Source organism: Pan paniscus, chromosome 5 (genome assembly GCF_029289425.2).
Source record: "Pan paniscus chromosome 5, NHGRI_mPanPan1-v2.0_pri, whole genome shotgun sequence".
NCBI classification, from domain to species: Eukaryota; Metazoa; Chordata; class Mammalia; order Primates; family Hominidae; genus Pan; species Pan paniscus.
The window spans coordinates 79,231,280-79,257,805 of record NC_073254.2 but is presented as its reverse complement, the minus strand read 5'-3'; the positions used below and the strand labels follow the sequence as shown (position 1 = coordinate 79,257,805).

The following is a 26,526-nucleotide window of genomic DNA, read 5'->3' as shown; positions in this document are numbered from 1 at the left end:
CAAAAATCACACTTACTTTTGCACCAACCTAATACAAGTTGGAAGAAAAAACAAAAGAGTCATATTGACTATGGTATAATTTCAGAGTTTACCAATTCTCTGTACCCTACAGACACTACAGAAGTTTGCTTTTTGTATCTCTTTTCACAGGAGAATGACTACGTTCTATATTGTATTTTTTTCTCACAGAAATACACGTTATGCAGGGCTTTCTAGAAAAGACAAACTCAGTTTTAGGAGAATACCCTGTCTTGGGATTCATACTATCCCTGTACCCCAGTTGGGGCTCAAGTCTTGGAATCACTACTTTCCCAGATATACATCTCCTTTAAGCATTCAGATTTTTAAAATTGTGGAAATATATGTACCGGTGTACTTAAAAATATTTGGTCACAGAATTGTCCTTCATGTTGTTCTTAGGCATCCTCTCTCCCTCCTCAGGTGATTGGAGGGAGGCTGAGTTGCATAGTGTGACTTAATATTTTTCTTTCTTTTATGTAGCAGTCACAATCACATTTATATTTTATATCTAAAGGTCTTACAGGCCTTGAACTATAAAGCATTATGTTTCAAACACATAGTAATGAGAAAACATTTCTTATTACTCATTATTTATTATTTATTTATTTATTTATTATTAACTCATTATTTATTCTCCATTTGCTCTTCCATTAAACCATTCCTTCTCCAAAGGTTTAGAGCAGAATAAGGAGAAATAATACTCCAAAGATAATTTATGGTAAACCTCTGTTATGTATTCCCTTTTAAAAAAAAAATAATGTGTGCGGCCGGACGCCGTGGCTCACGCGTGTAATCCCAGGACTTGAAGAGGCGGGTCAATCACCTGAGGTCAGGAGTTTGAGACCAGCCTGGCCAACATAGTGAAAGCCCATCTCTACTAAAAATACAAAAAATTAGCTGGGCGTGGTGGTGGGCACCTGTAATCTCAGCTACTCGGGAGGCTGAGGCAGGAGAATCACTTGAACCCAGGAGGTGGAGGTTGCAGTGAGCCAAGATCACACCATTGCACTCCAGCCTGGGCAACAAGAGCAAAACTCCACCTCAAAAATAATAATGATAATAATGTGTGCATACATACACATATATGTACATATAAATGCTAATACCATATAGTTATATTTTAAATTGTATGTATCTAATTCTTAAAATAGCATATAAAACATTCCTTGAAAACAATTTATATTTGTATAGTACTGAATCTGGCTTAATATCGCCTGTGAGGAATTAGAAGCCCCACTTCTTTCATTAGCATCAAGTATACCAAGATATTCCAGCACCTCTGTTTTGCCATAAATGGTGTTATCTTCCATATTAATTGATGAACCCTTTTTTTTCCTTTTTTAAATTATACTTTAAGTTCTGGGGTACATGTGTAGAATGTGCAGGTTTGTTACATAGGTATACATGTGCCATGGTGCTTTGTTGCACCCATCAACCCGTCATCTACACTAGGTATTTCTCCTAATGCTATCCCTCACCCAGCCCCCCACCCCATGACAGGCCCCAGTGTGTGATGATCCCCTCCCTGTGTCCATGTGATCTCATTTTTAAACTCCCACTTATGAGTGAGAACATGCAGTGTTTGGTTTTCTGTTCATGTGTTAGTTTGCTGAGAATGATGATTTCCTGCTCTATCCATGTCCCTGCAAAGGACATGAATTCATCCTTTTTTATGGCTGCATAGTATTCCATGGTGTATATGTGCCACATTTTCTTTATCCATTCCATCATTGATGGGCATTTGGGTTGGTTCCAAGTGTTTGCACTGTGAACAGTGCCGCAATGAACATATGTGTGCATGTGTCTTTATAGTAGAATGATTTATTATCCTTCGGGTATATACCCAGTAATGGGACTGCTGGGTCAATTTTCTAGTTCTAGATCCTTAAGGAATCGCCACACTGTCTTCCACAATGGTTGAACTAATTTATACTCCTACCAACAGTGTAAAAGCATTCCTATTTCTCCACATCCTCTCCAACATCTGTTGTTTCCTGACTTGTTAATGATTGCCATTCTAACTGGCATGAGATGGTATCTCATTGCAGATTTGATTTGCATTTCTGTAATAACCAGTGATGAGCATTTTTTCATGTTAGTTGGCTGCATAAATGTCTTTTTTTGAGAAGTGTCTGTTCATATCCTTCGCTCACTTTTTGGTGGAGTTGTTTTTTTCTTGTAAATGTGTGTAAGTTCTTTGTAGATTCTGGATATTAGCCCTTTGTCAGATGGATAGATTGCAAAAATTTTCTCCCATTCTGTAGGAGGCCTGTTTACTCTGATGATAGTTTCTTTTGCTGTGCAGAAGCTCTTTAGTTTAATTAGATCCCATTTGTCAATTTTAGCTTTTGTTGCCATTGCTTTTGGTGTTTTAGTCATGAAGTCTTTGCCCATGCCTATGTCCTGAATGATACTGCCTAGGTTTTCCTCTAGGGTTTTTATAGTTTTAGGTTTTACATTTAAGTCTTTAATCCATCTTGAGTTAATTTTTGTATAAGATGTAAGGAAGGGATCCAGTTTCAGCTTTCTGCATATGGATAGCCTATTTTCCCAATACCATTTATTAAATAGGGAATCATTTCCTTATTGCTTGTTTTTGTCAGGTTTGTCAAAGATCAAATTGTTGTAGATGTGTGGTGGTATTTCTGAGGCCTCTGTTATGTTCCACTGGTCTATGCATATCTGTTTTGCTACCAGTACCATGCTGTTTTGGTTACTGTGAACTTGTAGTACAGTTTGAAGTCAGGTAGTGTGATGCCTCCAGCTTTATTCTTTTGGCTTCACATTGTCTTGGCTATGTGGGATTTTTTTTTGGTTCCATGTGAAATTTAAAGTAGTATTTTCCAATTCTGTGAAGAAAGTCAATGGTAGCTTGATGGGGAATAGCATTGAAATTATAAATTACTTTTCACGATATTGCTTCTTCCTATTCATGAGCATGGAATGTTTTTCCATTTGTTTGTTTCCTCTCGTTTCCTTCAGCATTGGTTTGTAGTTCTCCTTGAGGTCCTTCCCATCCTTGTAAGTTTGAATCCTAGGTATTTTATTCTCTTTGTAGCAATTGTGAAAGGGAGTTCACCCATGATTTGGCTCTCTGTTTGTCTGTTATTGGTGTATAGGAATGCTTGTGATTTTTGCACATTGATTTTGTATCCTGATATTTTGCTGAAGTTGCTTATCAGCTTAAGGAGATTTTGGGCTAAGACGATGGCGTTTTCTAAATATACAATCATGTCATCTGCAAACAGAGACAATTTGACTTCTGCTTTTGCTAATTGAATATACTTTATTTCTTTCTCTTGCTTGATTGCCGGGCCAGAACTTCTAATACTATGTTGAATAGGAGTGGTAAGAGAAGGCATCCTTGTCCTGTGCCGGTTTTCAAAGGGAATACTTCCAGTTTTTGCCCATTCAGTATGATATTGGCTGTGGGTTTGTCATAAATAGCTCCAAACCAGAACAAAACAAACTCCTTTTAAGAAGAAAACTAACATCCACTGAACACCTAACTTTGTTCTAATTTCCCAAGTCTCCTATTTGACAGTGAAAGGATGGGTTAATTAAGATATACATTTTTAGCAATAACTTTAGACATGTCACTTCATGGATGTGAAAACTGAATGTGACACTGGGGCCTGTTGGGGGAATAGTCGGGGAGAGCATCAGGAAAAATAGCTAATGCATGCTGGGCTTAATACCTAGGTGATGTGTTGATAGGTGCAGCAAACCACCATGGCATACGTTTATGTATGTAACAAATCTGCACATCCTGCACAGGTACCCCAGAACTTTAAAATAAATAAAATAAAATAAATAAGAGTGTTAAAAAAAGTTAAGTGGCCTTGACTTTTTCTCTAATCCCATTTTCCCCATCAATGTTCCCACACATGGTATGATTCTGCATCAATTCTTCAGGATTTATTTCAACTCATGCCTTCTTACGTTCTGCCCCCAAGAACTTTTGTATATACTGTTCCCTCTGCCTGGCACACTCTTACCTAATTCTGCCAGTCCACTGATTCTTATTTATTATTTAGACTCCATCTCAAATCTCACTTCCTTTGGAGTGTGTTCCCTGACATTTCAGATTAAATCAGTCCCCAACCCCATTAAGCATCTTGATGTTTGATGCATATTGTCCTCTCCCTTGAGATTTGAATTACAAAAGAAGGACCCTAATGCTGTTTTGTTAATCTTGCATCCAGCGTGGACTGTCTTGCCTGACACGTGGTAGTATTTTAAAATACCTATCTGAGAAATAAAAAGTAAAATTCTGCTAGATAATAAATGGTAAAGGTGGGATTTGAAATGGAGCCTTTCTTACTCCAAAGACCAGGCTTTCCCTATTTCCTCTTAAAAGCGCACACGCGCGCGTGCACACACACACACACACTCACACTCTATATTACAATTTAGAAAAAGGACTAGGGAACAAAAATAATTTGTGTGTTTCTGAAATTAAATTCAGATGAATCAACAGCATATATGGTTTCAAGTGAGTATGCCTCATTGTCTATTTTATCCCTCATGTGTTAAAGCAAAGTAACCTAAAAGCTCCAGTGACATTGTTGAAGGCTAATAGATTTTATGAGTTGTTGTGGATATGCAACTAGATTGAGCTAAAAACGCCCAACTATAATATTGAGCTTTATCAAACTTAATTATGTGACTAATCTGACTAGGGATTTACTCCCAAATTTTACATAATTGAATAGCCATCACTCTTGAAACTGTAATAGGCTAACCACCCCCAGCACAGAATATAAGAAATACACTTTCAAGGTAAGCCCTACACAAACTCCCAACATCTCAGCCACCCAGCGGGCTGATTTTTGGATTCACGAACAAAAAACTGGATTTTCCTCTGAAAAAATCCAGTTTCTCAGAGGAAAATTGCATTATACAAGTCATTTTGAAGGTGTCTTTTGATCTTCCCTTTATTTCTCTACATAAGCAGTCTTGCTTTATCACCTCTACTTCTGGTGTTTTCTTGAATTGTTCTTGCTGATCTGAGGAAGGCTTGGAGGTGTTCACAACATGACCCAATATTCTTTTCAGGATTGCCCATGATAGGAAGAAAAGTATCTAGCAAATTAAATTTAAAAGTTACTTTCAGGGTGGGCACAGTAGCTCACGCCTGTAATCCCAGCACTTTGGGAAGCTGAGGCAGGCAGATCACAAGGTCAGGAGTTCGAGACCAGCCTGGCCAATATGGTGAAACCTCATCCCTATTAAAAATACAAAAAAATTAGCCGGGCATGGTGCCACATGCCTGTAATCCCAGCTGCTTGGGAGGCTGAGGCAGGAGAATTGCTTGAACCCAGGAGGCGGAGGTTGCAGTGAGCCAAGATTGCACCACTGCACTACACCCTGGGTGACAGAGCGAGACGCCGTCTCAGAAAAAAAGAATTACTTTGTTTTTTTTTATCCTTTTAATGATTAAGAAAAATAAAATTTCAAAGACATATTTTGTGAATATTCATAAATTGTCAAGTACCATATTTTTAAATATTTTTACACAATTTTGCCAAATAATATAAAATATAAATGTATGCTAAATTAACCTAGTTCTCTTGGTGTTTTCTTTTTATAAAGTCTATATTTTATCTCAAGGGAATATTACTAGATGTGGCTTAATTGCTTATAATGATAATGATAATTGGATATATTGTTCTTGATTAAATTTTCAATGATCTTAGTATTTAATAATCTAATGTCAATTATTTTATTATTGAGTATTGTTTTACAGCTCCTGAAATATAATATAATTAGAATCACAATGATTAATGTGGAGTATTAACCATATCACTGATAATTAATCTCAATCACAAATGCAAAAACATATTTTAAAATCTATTCAGTGGAAAGATCTGAAGTTCTAGCAGTCCTTTCAGAAGAATCATAACACGATATGGAAATATTTTTTGTCCCACATACAAACACAAAAGGAAAAAGAAGGTCTATTTACACGGTTCTTAAGAGTATGTACCCTAAAAGAAAAAAATCAACCAGAATAATCTTTACTTTAGAATTTGCCAGAGAACAATTGAATTGCATGGTATTTTTAATATTGAATTCAAAATTTTTAGCTAATCTTTGTTCAATTGCCCGTCAATGTTAGAAAATCTGACTAGTGCTCAATGAATGCAAACAGTTACTTTGCCAGTGGGAAGCCCCATGGGCAAACGAATGATCTGATCCTAACATAAAGACCAGAAGCAATCTGTGATAGAAGGAGGTGCCATTTAAGCACCTGGCAACTTGATGGCTTCCTGCAAATGAAAAGGTCACTACCTTAGAAACACATTTATTTAGGATAGAAGGGAATATTTGGTACATTTCTAGGAACACAGTTTTTCCTATCAACTAAAACTCAAAATTTTATTTTCTAAGTCCTTAATCAAAAGCCTAAGTTTTATTAAGAAATCAAAGATGGATAAATCACAACTCTGCCAATTGAGAGGTTATTTTTTTACTGGAGAAACAAAACATAAATATCATACAATCACATAAAAGGAGAAAGCAATATGTAATTGAGTGCAAAAATGAGTGGCACACTTTAATGGTGTTAGACATTAAAGAGATCACTAAGACTGCAAATATTAGAAACTTTTTAGGTAATAGGTGGATCTTAGATGAAGTCTTAATTATAAGTAATATATCAGTTGGCAAAATAAAAACCTTGGCAAGTGGGGAAACAGGATTCAGCAAAGGGCCAGAAGAATTCATAGACGAGTGGACATGGTAAGATAACTAAGAGACTGACAAGTACAGCATAAAATTTCTGTTGTTGAGCTGTCATAGATATAGATAACCAAATAAGAAAAGCCTAAACAGGAAACGTGGGGGCTTGAATTCCAAATGAACGTGTTTAGACTTAATTCTTTTGGCAATAGTCTACCATTCAAAGTTTTAAGTGAGGAAATTCATTTTAAGTTTTTCAGAGATATGACAAGATATAGTGGAATCTGGGGACAGTTCCATGTCACCTGTGGAAATTACTTGAATAAATATGAGAATTGAATAAGTCTCCCTAACAGAAATATCCACTATATCTATTTAAATCCCTTTAAAAATCAATTTGTAGTTGCAGTTTAATAAGTATTTTTAAGCTAATGAATATATTTTATATTTACTTAAATATAAAATATCTGTAGATATATGGGGTAATTTGTTAAGATAAAAATATTGCCCCAAAAATCACATGTAGCCCATAAATATGTACAAGTATCATGTATCAATAAAAAAAGTGTGTCTTCATCAAAAATCTAAGTTGATGCTTATAATTTTTATTTATATTTGTGGGAATAGCCAACTTACAGGCCTGAATCTTTCTTAAAAGCGTACATTTGCTTTTATTTCATACTAATTCCTTTATATTTTTATGACTGATGGAATCAATTTTTTAATGCAAATGTGATAAACAACAAAGTAGATACACACATACTCAGGTTTTATAGGAAGGTTTATTGCTTTCAATTAAGAACAATTTTGTTAAGCTTAAGGTTTGAGTCAGTAATTTCTGAAGGTTGACGATTGTAATGCTCAAAAATGATCAGATGAGAGAGTTGATTTCCAACACGATGGAATTTTGCTATTTTCTGCCTTTTTGAATATTTATCTACAGAATTTGCCTATTTCATCTATCTCCTTAGTCTTTGCTAACACCTGTGCAAGTTTAGAACTTGCTGTGTAATGATACAGTAGCTATGTGAATAATATCACAGTAGGTCACCCTCATCTCTGTGGTGTTCAGCAATTACTTGACCTTTCCAGGCATCTACTCTGAATACATAAACTTAATGGATAGAATTTATGGCTCACTAAATTTTTCTTCCATACTCTATTTAGTGGAGAGTAGTTAGTGATTACCGTTATGTCAGTCCAAATGACAAACCTGAACAATCACTGTAAGTTTGGAAGAACAATTAAAGGTAGTTCAAACACCAGTGGTCCTCAAGAGAGTTTTACATACAATTATGCAAAAAAGAAAAACTATTCTGCTCATTTGACCTTTAAAGCACCCTCGGTGCTGATTTTAGAGAAAGCATTTAAAAAGCCTTGATGGAAAAAATTTACACTGCATGGTGAGCTAAGCAAACTGTTCATCAGCAAATGCTAAACAATAACGTTGTAGGACTGTTTTTCTATGTTCAGTCAATTCATGTTAGATTCAATCGAGCACAATCAGCACAAGATTGCCTCTGCCTAAGGGGAAAGATACAACTGCTGTTAAAAAGTGTGCCTCTTGAATAAAATAACAACCTGCTAGATGAAATATTAGAATTGCATCTATGACAAAGAAAACCTGATGGCCTACGTAGGTATAATGGAGGCGTGCTTACCTTTCATCTTCCTGCAACATAGCTGCCAGCTCTCTGAATATATGTATGAGAAAAGATGATGTGCCATCCTTGTATTCATTTACAATGGGTAATTTATTTCAGATAAGATAATATCTTTGAAAACAAGAATAACCATGAAGAATTTTAAGTATGAAAGAAAAATTCCCATACTTATCCAAAGGTGAAAACCTGCACAATTATTATATAGATAATAGTATTCCCGATGGTGAAGCTGACTACCTTCTGTGACAATGAATAGAAATTCTCTAAAATAACAAAAATCCTAACTTTCAAGGAAAAACCTCAAATGCAATATATCTATAAATAATTTCCCTCATGATATATTCACTTTTCCCCAAAATCCTTTTTCTTCTGTTCATTTATTTATTTCAAAAATCATAGCAATTCTCTAGCTTAGAGTTGATAGTCAAAGGCTAATCACCTGATCCATTGCTGTTCTGCAGAAAATCTTAAGGAACTGAATTCCATGCAGCTAATACTATTTGAGAGAGACATGAATTGAGATTTTAACAGAAACTATTATCAGGACCAGCTCCAATTAAAAAGTCAAATTTTATACTCCATCAGCACTAACACAGCTTCAAATAAGAAAATATAAGAGATATTTTTGTACAATGAGTCAAAAATTCAGTCATCTTGATACTCTCCATACATCAGGTACCAAAATTTCAGTCAGGGTCTTACCAGGGAAACAGAACTAACAGAAAACTTATATTAAAAAAAATTATTTCAAGGAATTGGCTTATGTAATTGTAGGTTTTAGATGAACAGGTACAAAGTTTGCAGAGCAGGCCAGCAATTTGATGACAAATCATTAAAATTGCTTATAATTTGATTCAATAATTCATCTCTAGTGAATAAATTTCCCTTATGAGAAAATAACTAAACAAGAGTGAGATGACTTCCCAAGTATTAATTACTACATAATTGTGGTGGTGATTCTATAATTTCAAAAAATAAACTAAACAGACAATAATGGGATTCACTTAAATAGTGATACAGTCATATAAGAGAAAATGGTGAAAACCAGAAAATAAATCCAGATATATAGTTATTGACCTATATTTTAGGTCAATTGATATAATTATAAAAGCCCAGTGTGGATGTTGGGTAAATTTGTTTATTTTTATAAAATTTTATAATGAGCTTATATTGCTTGTATAGTAAGGAAAGAAAACATAGAGTTCATATATATTGTTTTATGTTAGTCTTTCAGTTGTCATAATCAAAGATCAAATAAATATATTTGATATCTTAATGTGTTTCATTTATAAGAAATGAGTTCATTAGCAAAGTGTTAGTGAATAATTATTGTTGCTATTTTAATATCATAAAACAGTACAAACTTTTTCCAAACATTAAATTTTAGAGAATTATTAAAGCAGTTGTGCTTTTTTATTTTTATCATTTAATGAATAGATTCCTGGAAGCTATATTCTCCCTCAGATATTTTTAACAGTTTAATTGTAAGAAGTAATTAACCCAGAAAGCTTCTAGTTTGCTTCTAAATACAGAATCCAAGAATATCCAGTGGTTTCTAAAAATGTTGAACCATTTTTCTCCCATAGTCTTAACATAGGGAATATCACTGATATTTTCAAAAAATTGTCAAAGCTTTCTTTATCAAAGCCCCAAAGTTGGCTGCATGACCATACCTGGTCTTAGGTCTATGAGGTTTATATCATTATACAGATAGGAGGATTTGAAGAATATGTGTAAATATTTTCTCAAGAAGAAAAAAGGTGCATACACCATAGACATGATTTCACTGTTTTATTATGTTTATTCTAAATGTATTATAAACCTGGATAAATGTGTTTGAATGTCTGTATATTTGTGGTATGTGTGTATATGTGGATAAATGTGTTTGAACGTGTGTATATTTGTGTGTGTGTGTGTGTAAAACCTGACAATATTCACATATCAAGAACACTTCACCAAACAACAGACTTTCCAGTGTCATGAAAATATCATTAAAATTGACCATATGCTGGGCAATGCAGCCTGAGTCAACATATTTCAAAGAATTAAAAGAGAATAATTTACAGGATTGACCTATTTAATCCATCTCCTTCCATCTCCTAACGCGTGTTCAAGTTTCTTACTGAAAGAGAATCATTTACAGGATTGACCTATTTAATTCCTCTCCTTCTGTCTCCTAACACGTGTTCAAGTTTAAAACGTGCTGTGTAATAATGTGGTAAGCATGTAAATAATATCAATGTAGGTCAGCCACAACTTTATGGTGTTCAGCAGTTACTTGGCCTTTCCTGGCATCTACCTTCAATACCTATTATTAAATACCTATAAAATTATTAAAAGTTTAAAGATAATATTTTCTGGACAATCTCAATTTGAGCTAAAATTGGAATATTAAAAAATGACCAGAAAAATACCTGTGTATTTGTGAATTTGACAATGCAATTCTAAATACCACTGAGGCCAAAGAAAACAATCACAAAGGAAATTAGAAAATATTTTGAACAGATAATAATGAAAAATAGAACTTGTTGAATATGGTTAAATTTATGTTTAGAAAAAATTTTCTATCCTGAAAGCGCATGTTAGATTAAAAACCTTAGAAACAAAAGAGTAAATAAAGCACAGAGAAAGTTAAAGGAAGGAAATCATAAAGAGTAGAAGTCAATGAAGTAGAAAACAGAGAATGGAGACTATCAACAGTGCCAAAAGTGTGTTCTTTGAAATTTTCTGCTTTCTACCAACATTTATTTACAAAACAAAATTAGAAAGGACACAATTAGCCAAATACTATACCAAAAAATGGCAGATGTGGGAGTTCCAAAACCAATACCAATAACAAAAGGAAATTATGAAACATTTTTGCCAATAACTTTGAAATTTTAGATTAAAAAATCCTATAAAAAATACAATGTGACAAAACAGACATGATCATAGATAATTTATATCAACTAAATACATGTAATCCATATTTATCATCTCCACAAAGAAAACACAAAGAAAATTTCAGGCCCAGTAGGCTATACTAGTGAACTCTATCATACATAAAAGGTAGATATAACATCAGTGTAACACAATCTTTCTGAATGTGAGGACAGCATAGGCTTGATACTAAAATTTTACCAGAGCAGTACACGGATTGAAATTGAAAGGTCTATCCCTTATTAACTGTATGTAAAAATTCCTTAATATATGGAAAAGTAAACCCACTGTTATATAAGAAAGCCATATATCATAACCAAGTTAAACTTACTCCAAGAATACACCCAAACTTTTGAAAACCAGCAAACATAATTCATTACACATAAGAGAGAAAGAAAGGGATATTTAATTATCTCAATTAAAAAAACTGAGCAAAGTAAGGTAATTTACTATACAAAATATCAATACTTATAAGGCGTTAGCATTAGGCAGTATCAGTATCAGGCAGTGTAATATTGACACAAAGGTAGAAATATGAACCAATAAAAGAGAGAGAGCCCAGGAACACACACACACGCACACCCTTGTGTGCACACACATGCGTGCACACACACAGCCAAAACAATGTTAAGGGGGAAAAAATGAAGTAGGAGGACTTACTCTACTGTGTATTAAATACTGCACTTTTAGAGTAAGTCTTAAGACATTGATATATTGGTACAAAGATAGAAAAATTGACCAGTAGAACAGAAAAGAGAGTCTAGAAACAGACCTACATATATATGGACATGATTTATGACAGAAGCGATACTGCAGAACAGTGGAGAATGGATAGTTTTCTTCCACTCATGTTACTGAGTCGATTGGATTTCCATAGAGAAAAAATAAAAACTGATACATACTTGGGACTATATAAAAACCAATCTCAGGTGGATTGTAGATCTAAATGTCAATACTAAAATATAGTTTCAAAAATGGAGTAAGACAGGAACAACAACAAAATACTAATTGTTAAGGAAAAGATTGATCAATTGGTATAAATTAAGATGAAAAACTTCTGATTATTAAACAACACCATTAAAAAACTAAAACAGTAAGATACCCAAAGTAAAAAGAAAATCCTTGCAAAATATATAATCAGTAGAGCACATATACTGAACATAGAACTCTAAGTACTTTTTTGTTAAATGCTCAACAGAAATGCACATTTCTGTACATCAAACAATACATACAAGCATGTCTATAGCAGCACTATTCATAGCTCAACAATTTAAAATTTCACAGTATACCAACATTAGAATAATTTGTGAAGTATCTGACTATATATCTTGAAAATAAATAAACTATTCAATTCAAAAATATATATCTCAAAAACATAATGTTGAATGAGGATAGAAGAGTTGTGAGAGAGAGTATGTGTGTGCGTGTGTGTCTGTGCATGTGTGTGCAGGCTTGTGTATGTTGTGGTGGAGTAGTCTAGGTAGTAATTTTGTGCCTTTTGTCCTGGGTAGTGGTTAATTGACTATGTTCACAATATAATATTTCATAGAGCTTTATCCTTTACCGTCTTTATTATGTATGCCATAATTCAATATAAATATATGAAAACCAGAATGTCACATATTCATGGAAGAGAATGGCATTGACTGTTGGATGCTATGTAGGTGTCTTTTATAATATGTGTACTATTATTTTGTTTTTTGGTTTTTTTTCTTTTTTTTATTATACTTTAAGTTTTAGGGTACATGTGCATATTGTGCAGGTTAGTTACATATGTATACATGTGCCATGCTAGTGCGCTGCACCCACTAACTCGTCATCTAGCATTAGGTATATCTGCCAATGCTATCCCTCCCCCCTCCCCCCAACCCGACAACAGTCCCCAGAGTGTGATATTCCCCTTCCTGTGTCCATGTGATCTCATTGTTCAATTTCCACCTATGAGTGAGAATATGCGGTGTTTGGTTTTTTGTTCTTGCGATAGTTTACTGAGAATGATGGTTTCCAATTTCATCCATGTCCCTACAAAGGACACGAACTCATCGTTTTTGATGGCTGCAAAGTATTCCATGGTGTATATGTGACACATTTTCTTAATCCAGTCTATCATTGTTGGACATTTGGGTTGGTTCCAAGTCTTTGCTATTGTGAATAATGCTGCAATAAACATACGTGTGCATGTGTCTTTATAGCAGCATGATTTAGAGTCCTTTGGGTATATACCCAGTAATGGGATGGCTGGGTCAAATGGTATTTCCAGTTCTAGATCCCTGAGGAATCACCACACTGACTTCCACAATGGTTGAACTAGTTTACAGTCCCACCAACAGTGTAAAAGTGTTCCTATTTCTCCACATCCTCTCCAGCACCTGTTGTTTCCTGACTTTTTAATGATTGCCATTCTAACTGGTGTGAGATGGTATCTCATCATGGTTTTGATTTGCATTTCTCTGATGGCCAGTGATGATGAGCATTTTTTCATGTGTCTGTTGGCTGCATAAATGTCTTCTTTCGAGAAGTGTCTGTTCATACCCTTCGCCCACTTTTTGATGGGGTTGTTTGTTTTTTTCTTGTAAATTTGTATGAGTTCATTGTAGATTCTGGATATTAGCCCTTTGTCAGATGAGTAAGTTGCAAAAATTTTCTCCCATTTTGTCAGTTGCCTGTTCACTCTGATGGTAGTTTCTTTTGCTGTGTAGAAGCTCTTTAGTTTAATGAGATCCCATTTGTCAATTTTGTCTTTTGTTGCCATTGCTTTTGGTGTTTTAGACATGAAGTCCTTGCCCATGCCTATGTCCTGAATGGTAATGCCCAGGTTTTCTTCTAGGGTTTTTATGGTTTTAGGTCTAACGTTTAAGTCTTTAATCCATCTTGAATTGATTTTTGTGTAAGGTGTAAGGAAGGGATCCAGTTTCAGCTTTCTACATATGGCTAGCCAGTTTTCCCAGCACCATTTATTAAATAGGGAATCATTTCCCCATTTCTTGTTTTTGTCAGGTTTGTCAAAGATCAGATAGTTGTAGATATGCGGCGTTATTTCGGAGGGCTCTATTCTGTTCCATTGATCTATATCTCTGTTTTGGTATCAGTGCCATGCTGTTTTGGTTACTGTAGCCTTGTAGTATAGTTTGAAGTCAGGTAGCGTGATGCCTCCAGCTTTGTTCTTTTGGCTTCGGATTGACTTGGCGATGCAGGCTCTTTTTTGGTTCCATATGAATTTTAAAGCAGTTTTTTCCAATTCTGTGAAGAAAGTCATTGGTAGCTTGATGGGGATGGCAATGAATCTGTAAATTACCTGGGGCAGTATGGCCATTTTCACAATATTGATTCTTCCTACCCATGAGCATGGAATGTTCTTCCATTTGTTTCTGTCCTCTTTTATTTAATTGAGCAGTGGTTTGTAGTTCTCCTTGAAGAGGTCCTTCACATCCCTTGTAAGTTGGATTCCTAGGTATTTTATTCTCTTTGAAGCAATTGTGAATGGGAGTTCACTCATGATTTGGCTCCCTGTTTGTCTGTTATTGGTGTATAAGAATGCTTGTGATTTTTGTACATTGATTTTGTATCCTGAGACTTTGCTGAAGTTGCTTATCAGCTTAAGGAGATTTTGGGCTGAGACAATGGGGTTTTCTAGATATACAATCATGTCATCTGCAAACAGGGACAATTTGACTTCCTCTTTTCCTAAATGAATACCATTTATTTCCTTCTCCTGCCTAATTGCCCTGGCCAGAACTTCCAACACTATGTTGAATAGGAGTGGTGAGAGAGGGCATCCCTGTCTTGTGCCACTTTTCAAAGGGAATGCTTCCAGTTTTTGCCCATTCAGTATGATATTGGCTGTGGTTTGTCATAGATAGCTCTTATTATTTTGAAATACGTCCCATCAATACCTAATTTATTGAGAGTTTTTAGCATGAAGGGTTGTTGAATTTTGTCAAAGGCCTTTTCTGCATCTATTGAGATAATCATGTGGTTTTTGTCTTTGGCTCTGTTTATATGCTGGATTACATTTATTGATTTGCGTATGTTGAACCAGCTTTGCATCCCAGGGATGAAGCCCACTTGATCATGGTGGATAAGCTTTTTGATGTGTTGCTGGATTCGTTTTGCCAGTATTTTATTGAGGATTTTTGCATCAATGTTCATCAAGGATATTGGTCTAAAATTCTCTTTTTTTGTTGTGTCTCTGCCTGGCTTTGGTATCAGAATGATGCTGGCCTTATAAAATGAGTTAAGTAGGATTCCCTCTTTTTCTATTGATTGGAATGGTTTCAGAAGGAATGGTACCAGTTCCTCCTTGTACCTCTGGTAGAATTCGGCTGTGAATCCATATGGTCCTGGACTCTTTTTGGTTGGTAAGCTATTGATTATTGCCACAATTTCAGATCCTGTTATTGGTCTATTCAGAGATTCAACTTCTTCCTGGTTTAGTCTTGGGAGAGTGTATGTGTCGAGGAATTTATCCGTTTCTTCTAGATTTTCTACTTTACTATTTGCGTAGAGGTGTTTGTAGTATTCTCTGATGGTAGTTTGTATTTCTGTGGGATTGGTGGTGATATCCCCTTTATCATTTTTTATTGCATCTATTTGATTCTTCTCTCTTTTTTTCTTTATTAGTCTTGCTAGCGGTCTATCAATTTTGTTGATCCTTTCAAAAATTCAGCTCCTGGATTCATTAATTTTTTGAAGGGTTTTTTGTGTCTCTATTTCCTTCAGTTCTGCTCTGATTTTAGTTATTTCTTGCCTTCTGCTAGCTTTTGAATGTGTTTGCTCTTGCTTTTCTAGTTCTTTTAATTGTGATGTTAGGGTGTCAATTTTGCATCTTTCCTCCTTTCTCTTGTGGGCATTTAGTGCTATAAATTTCCCTCTACACACTGCTTTGAATGCGTCCCAGAGATTCTGGTATGTTGTGTCTTTGTTCTCATTGGTTTCAAAGAACATCTTTATTTCTGCCTTCATTTCGTTATGTACCCAGTAGTCATTCATGAGCAGGTTGTTCAGTTTCCATGTAGTTGAGCGGTTTTGAGTGAGTTTCTTAGTCCTGAGTTCTAGTTTGATTGCACTGTGGTCTGAGAGATAGTTTGTTATAATTTCTGTTCTTTTACATATGCTGAGGAGAGCTTTACTTCCAAGTATGTGGTCAATTTTGGAATAGGTGTGGTGTGGTGCTGAAAAAAATGTATATTCTGTTGATTTGGGGTGGAGAGTTCTGTAGATGTCTATTAGGTCTGCTTGGTGCAGAGCTGAGTTCAATTCCTGGGTATCCTTGTTGACTTTCTGTCTCGTTGATCTGTCTAATGTTGACAGTGGGGTTTTAAAGTCTCCCATTATTAATGTGTGGGAGTCTAAGTCTCTTTGTAGGTCACTCAGGACTTGCTTTATGGATCTTGGTGCTCCTGTATTGGGTGCATATATATTTAGGATAGTTAGCTCTTCTTGTTGAATTGATCCCTTTACCATTATGTAATGGCGTTCTTTGTCTCTTTTGATGTTTGTTGGTTTAAAGTCTGTTTTATCAGAGACTAGGATTGCAACCCCTGCCTTTTTTTGTTTTCCATTTGCTTGGTAGATTTTCCTCCATCCTTTTATTTTGAGCCTATGTGTGTCTCTGCACATGAGATGGGTTTCCTGAATACAGCACACTGATGGGACTTGACTCTTTATCCAATTTGCCAGTCTTTGTCTTTTAATTGGAACATTTAGTCCATTTACATTTAAAGTTAATATTGTTATGTGTGAATTTGATCCTGTCATTATGATGTTAGCTGGTTATTTTGCTCGTTAGTTGATGCAGTGTCTTCCTAGTCTTGATGGTCTTTACATTTTGGCATGATTTTGCAGCGGCTGGTATGGGTTGTTCCTTTCCATGTTTAGCGCTTCCTTCAGGAGCTCTTTTAGGGCAGGCCTGGTGGTGACAAAGTCTCTCAGCATTTCCTTGTCTGTAAAGTATTTTATTTCTCCTTCGCTTATGAAGCTTAGTTTGGCTGGATATGCAATTCTGGGTTGAAAATTCTTTTCTTTAAGAATGTTGAATATTGGCCCCCACTCTCTTCTGGCTTGTAGGGTTTCTGCCGAGAGATCCGCTGTTAGTCTGATGGGCTTCCCTTGGAGGGTAAACCGACCTTTCTCTCTGGCTGCCCTTAACATTTTTTCCTTCATTTCAACTTTGGTGAATCTGACAATTATGTGTCTTGGAGTTGCTCTTCTCGAGGAGTATCTTTGTGGCGTTCTCTGTATTTCCTGAATCTGAACGTTGGCCTGCCTTGCTAGATTGGGGAAGTTCTCCTGGATAATATCCTGCAGAGTGTTTTCCAACTTGGTTCCATTCTCCCCATCACTTTCAGGTACACCAATCAGACATAGATTTGGTCTTTTCACATAGTCGCATATTTCTTGGAGGCTTTGCTCCTTTCTTTTTATTCTTTTTTCTCTAAACTTCCCTTCTCGCTTCATTTCATTCATTTCATCTTCCATCACTGATACCCTTTCTTTCAGTTGATCGCATCGGCTCCTGAGGCTTCTGCATTCTTCACGTAGTTCTCGAGCCTTGGTTTTCAGCTCCATCAGCTCCTTTAAGCACTTCTCTGTATTGGTTATTCTAGTTATACATTCTTCTAAATTTTTTTCAAAGTTTTCAACTTCTTCGCCTTTGGTTTGAATGTCCTCCCGTAGCTCAGAGTAATTTGATCGTCTGAAGCCTTCTTCTCTCAGCTCGTCAAAGTCATTCTGCATCCAGCTTTGTTCTGTTGCTGGTGAGGAACTGCGTTCCTTTGGAGGAGGAGAGGCACTCTGCTTTTTAGAGTTTCCAGTTTTTCTGTTCTGTTTTTTCCCTATCTTTGTGGTTTTATCTACTTTTGGTCTTTGATGATGGTGAGGTACAGATGGGTTTTTGGTATGGATGTCCTTTCTGTTTGTTAGTTTTCCTTCTAACAGACAGGACCCTCAGCTGCAGGTCTGTTGGAATACCCTGCCCTGTGAGGTGTCAGTGTGCCCCTGCTGGGGGGTGCCTCCCAGTTAGGCTGCTCGGGGGTCAGGGGTGAGGGACCCACTTGAGGAGGCAGTCTGCCCGTTCTGAGATCTCCAGCTGCATGCTGGGAGAACCACTGCTCTCTTCAAAGCTGTCAGACAGGGACATTTAAGTCTGCAGAGGTTACTGCTGTCTTTTTGTTTGTCCGTGCCCTGCCCCCAGAGGTGGAGCCTACAGAGGCAGACAGGCCTCCTTGAGCTGTGATGGGCTCCACCCAGTTCGAGCTTCCTGGCTGCTTTGTTTACCTAATCAAGCCTGGGCAATGGCGGGCGCCCCTCCCCCAGCCTCGCTGCCGCCTTGCAGTTTGATCTCAGACTGCTGTGCTAGCAATCAGCGAGACTCCGTGGGCGTAGGACCCTCCGAGCCAGGTGCAGGATATAATCTCGTGATGTGCCGTTTTTTAAGCCCGTCGGAAAAGCGCAGTATTCGGGTGGGAGTGACCCGATTTTCCAGGTGCCATCCATCACCCCTTTCTTTGACTCGGAAAGGGAACTCCCTGACCCCTTGCGCTTCCCAAGTGAGGCAATGCCTCGTCCTGCTTCGGCTGGCGCACGGTGTGCGCACCCACTGACCTGCGCCCACTGTCTGGCACTCCCTAGTGAGATGAACCCGGTACCTCAGATGGAAATGGCAGAAATCACCCGTCTTCTGCGTCGCTCACGCTGGGAGCTGTAGACCGGAGCTGTTCCTATTCAGCCATCTTGGCTCCTCCCAAGAATGTGTACTATTATTTTGAAAAGGATTATGATAAAGCTTACTTGCTTGGTTAATAGATAAATTGAATAGTGCATCTACCAACTTTTTCTATAAGGGTTAGATAGTAAATCTTTTTGGGCTTTTGGGACTTAAAGTCTTGTTTCAATTATTCAATTCTGTTATGAAAAAACCCATAGACTATATGTAAAGAAACATATGGCTGTGTGCCAATTAAAATTTATTTACTTAGAGATGGCAGGCAAGATTTGCCCTAGGGTATAGTTTGCCAATCTCTGGATTAAACAATTAGTTAATCATATGGCTAGAGTAAATGACACATGCATATCTACATCTTAAAGTATTGACAAAGTATTTTGTCTTTTTCATCTTTCTAAAAGAATGAGCATATGGAAATTATTACTCTGATCTTCCTAATTAAGTTATATTTGATTTATTCATTTGTTAATTTTTCTGTGCTTTGCTTATTGGTATAATTTATATTTCTACAACTAATCACTGTCTGCAATATATCTGTTTTCCACCTAAGTATATATTGTACACTGTATGACTGCATTGAAATTTGATTCTTTTTAATATTTTTCACTCATACAGAAAATTTAATAATGTAAAAAGCTAAAATGGAATATTGTAATCCATCATTGTTTCAGTTACAATTGAGAAAGATCTGTTTATCAGGATTTATTTATTTCATTGGTTGATTGCTATAGTTTGTTGTTTTGTCAAACTGTAACTTTGTGTTTATGTACTTAAAGCATTAAGGATTCTAATTTATAACAGATTAATCTGCTTCTGGCTTTGTTTTATTGTGAAATAATCTATTTACTTAAATTATTCTTTTGATAATAGTTTAATTAATTTGTCAGATAAATGTTTATATGACTCATACTAAAGCCATACATTTCTTTCTTAAATGGTTACAGGCAAGAATTGGATCCATGTAAAGCTGAGCTGACTATTTTAGGGAGGAATACACAAATATGCGAATCTGTCAATCATGTACTCGGAAAACCCCTGCCAAAATCAGGATCTGTCTTCATTGGTGGATTTCCAGACCTTCATGGGAAAATCCAGGTATTTCTACAGATGTTTTAAAATATTAATTATGTCATCATATTGAAAAATGAAAAAGAAAAACTTTAGAAATATTTTCTGGCTAGTGGGGCCATCTGCATGGTTTCAAAAAAGTTTTTGAGTGACTCTACTAACATATGTATTTTTATCTATCATACCAAAGTATAATAGAAGTTTACTGTTCTCGTTAAAAAATTGCTCCAATGTCAGTCTGTTTTTCCATCTTATGGCTATAGTATGTGTATTACATTTCTCAATACTATTTAGCATGTGTGATTTGTCCACTAAGATAGTGATTTTCACTGGATATTTCAAAGGATTCACTTAATAACACACCAAAAATATAGTTTGAGAAAAGGAATTGGAAGACCATCCCCAGTCTCTGTTTTGTATGAGATTACCAAAATGTGAGAACATTTATTACAGAGTTTTGCCCACATGCCAGCCCACTCTCTAAATTTCCATTTAGATAATTAGCTTATTGTCTTCATTATTAAGCTATATTTAAGAAAAATAGCTTGAAAGCTGACTTAAATGCTATTATTTGGTTCCATTTTATGTTGTTGCAGCAAATTGCTTTAAAAATTGAAGGTTGTTAAGTATACCAGTAGCTTATTACATTTATTAATCTTTTCCCTTATTATATTTACCATTGCATTTTACCTATTTGAACATACTATTTTTATATTATTGGAAATATAAAATGCTATTGTTTCACAGTCCCACAAATAATGCAAATTGATATACATACATCTACATACTGTAAATATCATGACTCCATAGTATACAAGATAAAATAAAACAAAAATAGACATAAAAACAAAATTGACGAGCATATTTGATGTGATACATATGCCTTTAAGGAAATAAGATAATTCTGTATCTGTAAGCGCGCAGAGATTTAGATTCAGATTTACTCCATTAGCAGTATGTTTATTGATCATTAAACAGATATTTGTGACTTTTTCTATAACATTAATGTGCTTCATTGACTTTTTCGTAAATGAAACCATTCTAAAAATTCCATGATAGTAAAAAATATGTTTTGTTTATTTTTTTATACAACAAGGCAAGGACAGTTCCTGTCATATTGTTGGAGCTCAATGAACAGCTTTTAAATAGAGGCCTCAGTTAAAGAATGGATGAAACATAAATAAAACCTTTCATAATTTACATTTGTCCTCTTATTTCATAACTATATTTTTTCCCAAATAAAATATAAATTTTAATATAAAACTATATTTAATTGAGTATACATTAATTGAGTGTAATTTCTCAACTCAATTAGCTACCCCTGAATATAAATATAGCTGAGCATTTACTTTATTATAAATATAAACATGCAGAAGCAATATAGAAAAATAGAAAAAGATGTCTTCTGACCTCTCTGAAGAAGTAGTGGAGTTGTAATTAGAAATTTGAAGAAAGATCAAGTGTCTTCCTTGTAAATAATATGTAGGCTGTCATTGTAGACAGAGAAAATATTACATATACACAGGCTTAGGTAATGGAAAGGTCTGAGGGATGGGGAGGTGGAGTAGACATAATTTATCTTATTATGGAGACATGGGGTTTGATATGAAGTGAGCAGAAAGAAGACTTGATTTTGGATAGGTGAGTGGGAGCCAGAGAATAATTAATCCTATGTAAAATGCAAAATAGTATATATTTACATATTGCTGCCATATACATATACTATACATTACATACTTCTTAAATGGGGGAGCCATTTAAAAAGTTTGAGTACGAATTGTCATCATGCTATGTTCACTCTGATAGCAACCGAAGTGTACAACTGGAGGGGTTAGGACTACATCGTAAGAAATGGCAAAGTCAGGTTTATTCAGAATAATTAAACAAAAAAGATATGTTGGCAATAAGGGTGGGAGAATAATTATGAATGCTATTGAACTTAAAAATAATTATTGGCAAAAAATATATAGAAAATTTGGAATTTTAATGACCAGGTTGGCTTATGTAACCATAGAATTTATAGTCCCATTCTCAAAATGGGGAATGAATCTAGGATTATTTATAGGGAAAACGGCAGGTTTATCATTGCATTTGAGTTGCTGATATGGTTTGGCTGTGTCCCTACCTAAATCTCACCTTGAGTTGTAATAATCTCCATGTGTCAAGGGTGGGGCCAGGTGGAGTTAATTGAATCATGAGGGTAGTTCTGTTCCCCATACTGTTCTCCTGGTAGTGAATAAGTCTCAGGAGATGTGATGGTTTTGTAAGTGGGGACTCCCCTGCACAAGCTCTTGCCTGATGCCATATAAGACGTGACTTTGCTCCACATTTGCCTTCCACTGTGATTGTGAGGCCTCACCAGCTGTGTGGAACTGTGAGTCAATTAAACCTCTTTCCTTTATCAATTACCCAGTCTCAAGTATGTCTTTATTAGCAGTGTGAGAACAGACTAATACAGTTGCTTTGGGGCAGAAATGATTTTCAAATATTTAACAACTGGCTTGCCATCACCACTAATCCATCAGTCCTTTGTGTGTGTTCCTGCTGAATATCATTCCTATTAGTGGAATGTTGTGAGGCACAAGTCATTTGAAATACGGGCCTTCGGTTCACAAAGATCATTAACATATGGCTGTGGGAGTCTGCACAGGAGATGGTGGAAGCCATAATAACTGATTGAATTGATTTTGAGGATTAAAATAAAAGAAGGCTGAGAATTGGGAATCAGCAATCAAGAACTAGGCTAAGAAAGAGGTAAATGCCAAATTAGTTAAGGAATAGAGAGGCTGGCCGTAGACAAAGGAAAAAAATGTCACAAGAACCAAAGATGGAAAAAGAAGCATCTGTTGAACACCAATGTTACAAAAGTTCACCCACCAGTTTCTGGAGAAAAATGTTAACAAAAATCAAATTGTAATAGTCTGAGGAAGAATAAATGAACTGGAAGAAGCAACAGAGTGGTTTTAGGTTATTTTTCTAGAAGCTTGTTAATAAGTCAGAGAGGTTGTTATGTAGGGGAGGACAGAGTTTTGAAATTGCAGAAAGATGATGATAATAATTGACTATATTTCGAAAGACTTTTTCTCCTAAAACCTTGTCTGAAACATTGGCCTTTACTAAAGGATTATCTCACTAAAAAACTCGACATTCATCCTGTGATGTAAGGGAACTGGACATTTGTTATAATCAAATTTGGAGGAACATTCAGTATTTGGACCAATAAAGTTACCTTGAAATTAAAAAGGCAGCCAGCTAAGCAGGTTTTCCCTCCTTGTTAAATATGCTGTAGTTGAAAGATTTTATGTCAGCCCCTCATTGATTTTTTATTTTTTTATACTGTTACAGTGTCACAGTAACTATGTGTGTATGTGTGTGTGCTAGAATATGTATGTGAGACATACACTTATATTGCTATATACCAGATGACTGATACAAACTGTAAAATGTATCTAGATGATAATTCTTAAAGAGAACTCGTATGATGAATCAGAAAAAGAAAGATAGGAAATTCAGCCTTCTGAATATGTTTCTGGGCAATGCAACTCCTCTGAATATCTAAGTATCATGCAGGCTCTATCTAATCATTGTGTTCTGATTAAAAGCTGTTTAAGCACAGTAGGCTGTTAGTGCTCAGAAAATTAAAAACAACAGGTTTGTAATATAAAACACTAAGGAAAAGAACTATAGTTGATTCCTCGAGCCAAAAAGTGTTAAGTTACATTTATGCTCTCACCCCTAAGTTTCCAATAATGTCTTTCTGAACTGGCCAGAGCCCCTCCACATGATAAGAGTCCCTAATCCAATGTGTATGTGCTGACAGGTTGTTTAATGCTTCCTTTAACAAAATCACCCAGAGCTCAGTATGTGAGAAGAGAATGAAACAGACACTTTCAATTTTGTGCCTGGGGTGTGAAAAACTCTGCTTCCCCTGATGACCATAAATGATGATAACTTTCAAGGTCTGAGAGTAAATGCCTTCTCTCTGGTGGTAGAAAAACACTTTCCTTGGTAGTGCTTTAATTGCTTACACTTTTCAGTGCATGGACTCTTGCTTTCGGGTCCAAGTTAGTTAAGGACACCAAATCTTAATTCCTAGTAAATGCAGATGTTACCAGCTATTCTCTTTGCTAAGTATGAGAGGAAATAAAATAATTATGGAAAGAAATAAATATTGTTAATCAATTAGATTTGTTTTTTATATATGCAGAAGTTGATATTATAAGTTCTAGAAAGATGCTACCTTTTTTTCAGATGCAAGTAAGTCACTAGGATTGAAAACACATGTGTGATTGCATGTACTATTATATTTGACTGGAATTTTTGAAGAATTAGTGACCGACTCCAAAAATCTAAACATTATCTTAATTTTCAAATTAGTTTATAATTTCAACACAGTAAAGAAGTTTAATAATTTAATTTTTTTTAATTTCTAGTGAATCCATTTGGAAATAGGGACACTGGTAAAGCAAATAAGTGTTATGCACTTCATGTATGTTCAAGACATTGACTTACAAAGTCAATAATTAGTTTGCTCCATTCACTTTTATAAAAAGGCCTGTCAATCATTAGCCATCAAAATCCTTTAGCCAAAATAAATTACTATTAAATGTCTAAAACATAAAAACAGGATTCTCTTTAAGGACTTGTGAGAGATTCCTGAAGAACAAATGAAGAAAGAAACCACTTCAGTTATCTGTAGAAAATTTGGGTTGCTTATATTACTTGTCCCAGCTTATCAAGTTAGAGACATTATATGTATCTAATGGCACCTCACTAAATGTGTTTATGATATTCTGTAAAAGGATGCGTGTCAACCTTTTTCAGCTCTTCAAAGACACTTGTCTAATGGACACAAAATAATTAGAAAAAATTAAAACACACCATTGAAGAAATCAAGAAAGGTAACAACATTCAACACTTTTGGGTTTTGTAAATTATAGGGATAAAAGTTAATCATTACCCTGTCCTCATTTTCTGTCCAACAATGTGTAAAAAGAGAATCACTGCACAACAAATATAAGTCTCTTAAATAGCCATTTATAGGGGTCCACTTACTGGTGAAAATAAACCCAAACCTCTGATAAACATAAGCAAAGTAATAGAGACATCAAGGTTTCACTGCCATGTTTTATGACCCATTGCTCCTTCTAGAAGTTATGTGGTAAATGATTCATTCATTCACCCATCTGCTTATTCCGCTGGACTACCATTTGGACTTGGGCATCTGGTGTCTATTCTGCTGAGGGCACTGAATCACAAGTCAAGACATTATCAGATGCAGACTCATCCAATAAGAATTATTTCCCATTCCTTGCACGTATAAGAATCACTCTCAATTTACAATTTATTCCTAAATGAGGACCCACCTTATTTTTTGTTTGTTTGTTTGTTTTGAGACAGGTTCTCACTTTTGCCACCCAGGCTGAAGTGCACTGGTGCAATCTCGGCTCACTGCAGCCTCGACCTCCTGGGCTCAAACAATCTTCCCACCTCAGCCCCCCTAGTAGCTGGGACTACAGGCATGTACCACCATACCCTGCTATTTGAATTTAATTTAATTTTTATTTTTTGTAGATATGGGGTTTCTCTATGTTTCCCAGGCTTGTCTCAAACTCCTGAGCTCAAGTGATCCGTCCACCTCAGCCTCCCAAATAGCTAGGATTACAAGCATGAGCCACCGTGCCCAGGCAGGCCTTGCCTTTCTTAGTGAGACAATAATACACCATGGATTGGACTCCACTCCCTGGAGCAGCAGAAACTGGCTCCTACCCAACAGAAGGAAACCTCTTTTCCCACCACTCCACTTTTCCCCACCCACCACTCTTCCCATTTTTTACTCTGAGGCATCTTTTTTCCAGCTCTGCATCTATGTATTCCTGCCCTTATAAAACTCTTGAGTGCCAATAGTCCGGAAGGGCCTGTCCCTGGATCTGTCTCCACTCAAGATTCTCTCTTAATCTGTGTGTTTTCAACATCCTTCGGACCTCTGTTTGATCTCTCCATTTGTGTGTGCTTCTAGTTTGAAACGGTCTCCATTCATTTAATCATAGTTTCTTCTATCCAAGCACTCTCTGGTTTAGATGTACCACTGTATTTATATCATCCTAATTATTTAATCTAATTAGAAAATGCAGAAATAAACTGTTCACTTGCACATGTAAACCTATGAAGATGTGAGAGGGAGATGTCAAGCATCAGCCTCAGACTTCTGGATTAAGCAACTAAATGGAGGTGAGGGTCATCATTAAGATGGGGAAGATTGAGAAGAAAATATTTAGGGGAGAATAACAAGATAATTAGTTTGGACACTTTTAAGTTTGAGGTGTTTCTGAGGCTTGTAGGGAAGGTTACCAAGTTAACACTTACATTCATGATTCAGGAAGTTCTCAGGCTATAGTATTTAAATACGTGAGGCCAGATGACATAACCTCAGGAGAGAGTGAAGAG

General features: G+C 35.8%; 1 protein-coding gene across 1 annotated transcript in view; it reads left to right on the top strand.

Moving 5' to 3' along the window:
• The window catches only part of LOC100974207 (eyes shut homolog), a 1,877,183-nt gene that overhangs the window by 1,199,366 nt on the left and 651,291 nt on the right, over nucleotides 1-26,526 (top strand). Inside the window, exon 28 of the mRNA XM_063605324.1 lies at nucleotides 19,956-20,106. Coding sequence (XP_063461394.1) covers nucleotides 19,956-20,106 — 151 coding nt within the window. The remainder of the gene's footprint in view (nucleotides 1-19,955; nucleotides 20,107-26,526) is intronic.